Raw genomic sequence first — 5,793 nt, 5'->3', positions numbered from 1 at the left:
AGTTTCGGAGAAAAGTGGCTGCGACATACGGACGGACGTACAGACAGACAGACATGACGAATCTATAAGGGTTAAGGGTAAGCTTTGATTTGACTCGCTCCAGCAATGCACGGGGCTGCAATTATTGAACAGTATGGTATAATAATATTGCAAACTGGCTGAAAAATCCTGTTTTTTTTTTTAATTATACTCTTTAACAATTGAATTCTAGTCCCATAAACTACCGCTATACAAAAAAATCACGTTATTTTATTTTATTTCAACACTCCAAGACCCTAGTATAAAATAAAAAATGTCACAACAAAAATATACCTTAGTCTAATTAATTATTAATTAGTCCAATAATTTGTAACTCAGCAAAAGTTTTAGAGCTTTTTTAAGAGTTTCACTTTTTTTGCTGGCTTCGATTTTTTTGTAAATTAATTGTTTTAGATCAAATTTTTTTGGTTTATTTTCTGGACATTCTAAATTCTCGAGTACTTGAATAACGTCTAACGCATTACCCACTATAGTTTCAATAATATTCTCTTCCAGGATTGCCCTAAGTTCATCGGGAATTCGCTTGAAGCTAGCAACGGTAGCCTCCGTGTCATTGACAGCAATTTCTAATTTCTTTATATTCTCATCGCGATCTTTGCAAGGTTCGCCGTTGACCAAGTTTTCGAGGTCATTGTGTCTATTAGCAACCAAGTCTTCGAAACCCGTTAACCATTGACCTACTTGGTTAAGACCTTTTTTGTACTCATTAGAACCGTTAGCCATAGCGCATTCAAACGCTTCTATAAACTCAGCCAGAGCGTCATTGCTAGTTCCGATTCTTTCGAAAATAAAGTCTTTAAGAGCATTTCCAGTACTGTTTTCTGGACACTCTAAATTCTCGAGTACTTGAATAACGTCTAACGCATTACCCACTATAGTTTCAATAATATTCTTTTCCAGGATTGCCCTAAGTTCATCGGGAATTCGCTTGAAGCTAGCAACGGTAGCCTCCGTGTCATTGACAGCAATTTTCAATTTCTTTATATTCTCATCGCGATCTTCGCAAGGTTCGCCGTTGACCAAGTTTTCGAGGTCATTGTGTCTATTTGCGACCAAATCTTCGAAACCCGTTAACCATTGACCTACTTGGTTAAGACCTTTTTTGTACTCATTAGAAGCGTTAGCCATAGCGCATTCAAACGCTTCTATAAACTCAGCAAGAGCTTCATTGCTAGTTCCGATTCTTTCGTAGATGAATTCTTTTAGAGTTTCATTAACACAGTCTTTAATAGTGACGTTAGCGGTTGAATCCACAGGCGCAGTGGAAGATTTCAGGAATTGACTGCTGAAGACAATCTGGAACAAGCCAAATTAAAATGAGGAGATGGGTAACAAAATTATGTAATTTTGCATGAAATAAAATTTACAGCTGAAGTGGCAGTGGGCAGGCTACGTCTGCCGCAGAACCGATGGCCGATGGGGCAGACGTGTTCTGGAGTGGAGACCGCGTATCGGCAAGCGCAGTGTGGGTACCTCCAGCCCGCTGGACTGACGACCTTAAGAAGGTAGCAGGAAGTGGGTGGATGAGGAAAGCAGAGGGCGCCCTCTTGGGAAGGCCTATGTCCAGCAGTGGACGCAAACAGGCTGATTGATTGAAAATTTACAGGGGGAGCTGAAAAGCTGTTGAAACTTTAATGTACTTTTATCTACACCCCATGCTTTAAATCCTCTATAAAAGATTCTGAAACAGTTAGCTTATTGCCAGCATTAAAACACCCAATGGCACCGATTCTAAGCACAACCTAATTTTAGAGTATTCGCACCCTCTTCTTACTATTGTAGTATGAAAAGGACAGAAGCAGTTTGACATTTCTAAATTTAATTTTTAGATGGTAAAACCCGTGATTTTAGCACGCACTCGCGAATCTACTGTTTAAATTTGTATTGTGCACTAAAATTTAGAGTCTTTAAATGTGAAAGTCATGTTCCGTTCCTTTTTTAGCATTAGTAAAAAGAAAAGGATGCAGATACTCTAAATTTAGTTTAGAGAGAGACTAGAGAATCGGGGCCAATATCTTAATAACCATTAAAGCATTTAAACGAGTGTTATAATGTTGTACTGAATTTCATTATAACACTCCTGTGAAAAAGAGACAGCGCTATACTGCTGATGCTGGCATAAATCTGTCTCGTTCTAACCGAACCTTAAGTCGTGATCCGTGGTATTTATGGGTATTTCTATGAATTTCAAAAAAAGAACATTGACATTCACGCGCGTTTCACTACCAGAACGCCGTGCGTTTTTAAAAAAAAGTAAGTTATTTGAATCCCCGCCATTTTTCTTCGATATTTTTATTGTTTTGTTTACAAAAAAATGAGGGATTTATGTTTAGAGAGGACACTGCTAGATTTTTCAGATATTTTATATTCTATAGTGAAGTGGTATTTAAATATAAATATTCCGCCGAGTAACTATATCGGGATCGGGACCTTCCAACATTAAAATAAAATAAAATAAAAATCTTTTTTATTCGAATAAACTTTTACACGTACTTTCGAATAGTCGGATGCATCTACCACTGAAACGAACATAATATTCAAGTAAATTTTAATAAGTGCACTATACAAAATGTAAATTACTACTACAATAAATAACTCTTTCATAAACATTTAGTTTATTTGTATAAACTCAGTAATGGATGATGTTAAGTTACTAGGACTGGCTGTTTTAATGTTAGCAGTACCAGTAAGCTAACTGTTTCAGAATCTTTTATAGAGGATTCATAATAATATTATGGGTGTAGATAAAGTCTTGTATGCAACTGTTTATAATTAGGTATTAAAACACTCAAACCGTCTTTCGTGTTTTAATGCCCCTCTTTATACAACAGTTGCATAAATAACTATACTGATACATGTATAAATAGCTGTGGTAGCCTAGTGGTAAGGACGTCCGCCTTCCAATCGGAGGTCGGGGGTTCGATCCCGGGCACGCACCTTAACTTTTCGGAGTTGTGTGCGTTTTTAAGTAATTAAAATATCACTTGCTTTAACGGTGAAGGAAAACATCGTGAGGAAACCTGCATGCCTGAGAGTTCTCCATAATGTTCTCAAACGTGTGTGAAGTCTGCCAATCCGCACTTGGCCAGCGTGGTAGACTATGGCCAAACCCTTCTCACTTTGAGAGGAGACCCGTGCTCTGTAGTGGGCCGGCGATGGGTTGATCATGATGATGATGATGATGTATAAATAAATAAATAAAAATATTTTTATTCAATCAAACGTTTACAAGTACTTTGAATCGTCAAATGCATCTACCACTGGTTCGGAATGCCTTTCCTACCGAGAAGAACCAGCAAGAAACTCGAAGGAGAAGAATCGGCGCCAATGGTACTGATTCTGAGCTCAACCTAATTTTAGAGTATTCGCATACCTACTCTTCTTACTAATGTAATATGAAAAGGACAGACGCAGTTTGAGAGTTTTAAATTTTATTTTAAAATGGTAAAACCCGTGATTTTAGCGCACAGTCGCGAGCCTACAGCTGTTTAAATTTGTAGCGTGCACTAAAATTTAGATTCTTTAAATGTAAAGTTCATGTTCTGTCCCTTTCTAGCATTGTTAAAAAGAAAAGGATGCAGATACTCTAAATTTAGTTTAGAGAAAGACAACGGAATCGGTGCCGATCGATCCCCTAAAATAATCAAACTTTTTATACTTTGGGTCGACTGACTCGAAAATTCTGTGCTTAAAATTAAATAAGTAACAATTTAGGTATGTACATATAAGGTATTTTGGATCAGCTTATTAAAAGGATAATGTGTTGCTCTGAAATACAAGATTTATTTTGTTACTTTTTATAGGTTTCTACATACTTATATTTAACATCACAATAACACACACCTGAAATACAAGAAACGACATTAAAGTTTATACTTTAATTAGTTAAGCTGTTATCCTTATTAGTAAATTTTGATTCTTTTTATTAATAATTAATCTTTTCACGTAATCCCAAACTTCTAACCTCCCATCTTGTCAAAATCCTCGTCCCTTTAAAACACAGATTAATAATACAACTCGCTGACAAATGACAGTCCTGAATGACTAAGAAAATAGGAACGTATTTTCTTTACATACATTATTGCTAGCTACGTTCAAATAAATTACATTTGCAAATTAATTTTTTTCTTCGCAGTATTGTTTTTTTTTTTAGTCAAACGGCATGACATTAATTCTATTTCTCGACTCTAGTATCATAAGGTCGGATGTGTACTTCCGACCAAACTCACTTTTTTACATAAAGGTAATGAGCATTTCGGGCTCTTTCTGCCAAGCTGACACCAGTATTTCTATCTCTTTTCGTTGCAAAGATAAATACATGCATAATGTCGTATCTGAACACATTCTAAAAATTTGGAGAACCATAATTATATTTTTTGACTTGCGTATGTATGCACCAAAGCAATGGAGAAAATTATAGGTGTATTTTGACTTCGACCATTATGCTACGAAATAAGTTTATTTGTCATACTAGCTGGTACTGCAGTTACGCACTTCTGCTTCTAAAATATGTAATAATTTTGTTAGGTAAAATCACAACAGATGTTATGCTTCGAATTTTTTGTATTAATATTTGGACTGTGAATCATTTAAGACTTTTTGCCTTGTAATATAAATAATTTTACAATAAAATTCATGGAAGTAAGTTGAAATAAAGCTTTTTGTTTGTGACTACATTAAAGTTGATGTGATTAATAGGTAAGAGATCCATCCTATTTCACCAAAATTTTGGACTAAACTGCGGGAAAAAAGTAAAGAGCCAGAATAAAGCTGAAGACATTTTGAAAATGTAGACTAGAAAATCTTTTAGGACCACGAAAATTACACCATGGAAATCTAAACATATATTATAATAATAATACCCCACTAAGCAAAAACCGTGCATTTATGGTGTTTTTTATGAATCATAGTTCAAATCATCAGTTCAAAAATTTATTGCCCTAGTTTTTAAGGTAGCCTTAAAAAATGAGAGTACCTAATCAATTTTTTTCTTCTTTGCCCGTCTTATAATCGACCGAATTTGATATTAATCGAGAGCAGAAATTATAAGGCACCTACAATATGTGATGATAGTGATTCTAACGAAACATTCCTAACTATAGGAAGCTTTAGATTATGTTAATTTAAATATATATGTAGTATAAATTAATTTATTAATTAAACAACTAATAAAAGTGAAAGTAAAAAATAAAAAAACTTAACTAAAACACGAAAGAAACAGTTTAAAAAAGTATCTGTTAAAAAAAACAGTCGAAACAGAAGCAATGGAATTTTCAAAAAAGCAGAAAGTATTTTTTTTTATTACAAAAGTGGCAATGCCAGATTTGACTAACAGTAAATCCTTATACCTGCGTAGTTTCTGCACCTTAAAAACGATTCATGATGCTACCAGTAGTGTTGCTACTTTAATGTAGTCTGAAAACATCAGCTGCAGCGGAAGGAATAAAACAGTATCTTGTCTTATTTCATTAATCTACTAGAGAAGAAACAAAGTATTCTCGAAATTGTTAAAGAATTGACTTTGTGGTCTGATATTTGTGTCGGTCATAATCGGAGCATGATAATCGTTATGGCTTACTTATGATTATTATAAGGATTACCACACTAAAAGGTGATAAATCACAAGCTTTATGCTAAAATGCAACATGTACCTACGTGGAGTAAGATGTAATCCATGCACAAATAGAAAAAAAGGGAACAGCTGAAAACAATGCAGATTACTAAACTAAGAGATTGGTCACAGTTTACAAGAAC

General features: G+C 34.7%; 1 protein-coding gene across 1 annotated transcript; it reads right to left on the bottom strand.

Moving 5' to 3' along the window:
* Positions 1–333: 333 nt before the first annotated feature.
* LOC138404372 (uncharacterized) lies at positions 334–3,995 on the bottom strand. Its single transcript, XM_069508097.1, has 2 exons — positions 3,883–3,995; positions 334–1,335 (listed from the first exon to the last, which is right to left on the bottom strand). The coding sequence occupies exons 1-2, from the start codon at positions 3,901–3,903 to the stop codon at positions 334–336; spliced, it is 1,023 nt and encodes a 340-aa protein (XP_069364198.1). The 5' UTR covers positions 3,904–3,995.
* Between the last annotated feature and the right edge of the window lie 1,798 nt (positions 3,996–5,793).

The sequence above is a fragment of the Maniola hyperantus genome, chromosome 28, assembly GCF_902806685.2.
Source record: "Maniola hyperantus chromosome 28, iAphHyp1.2, whole genome shotgun sequence".
NCBI lineage: Eukaryota > Metazoa > Arthropoda > Insecta > Lepidoptera > Nymphalidae > Maniola > Maniola hyperantus.
The sequence above is the reverse complement of the archived record's forward strand: the minus strand, read 5'-3'. Positions and strand labels throughout refer to the sequence as shown.

Bases quoted from the DNA above. Each gene is read 5' to 3' on its own strand.
- LOC138404372 (XM_069508097.1), bottom strand. From the start codon at position 3,903: ATGTCGTTTCTTGTATTTCAG. The intron at 1,336-3,882 runs GTGTGTGTTATT...GGCTTGTTCCAG, and splicing joins TGTCGTTTCTTGTATTTCAG to ATTGTCTTCAGCAGTCAATT.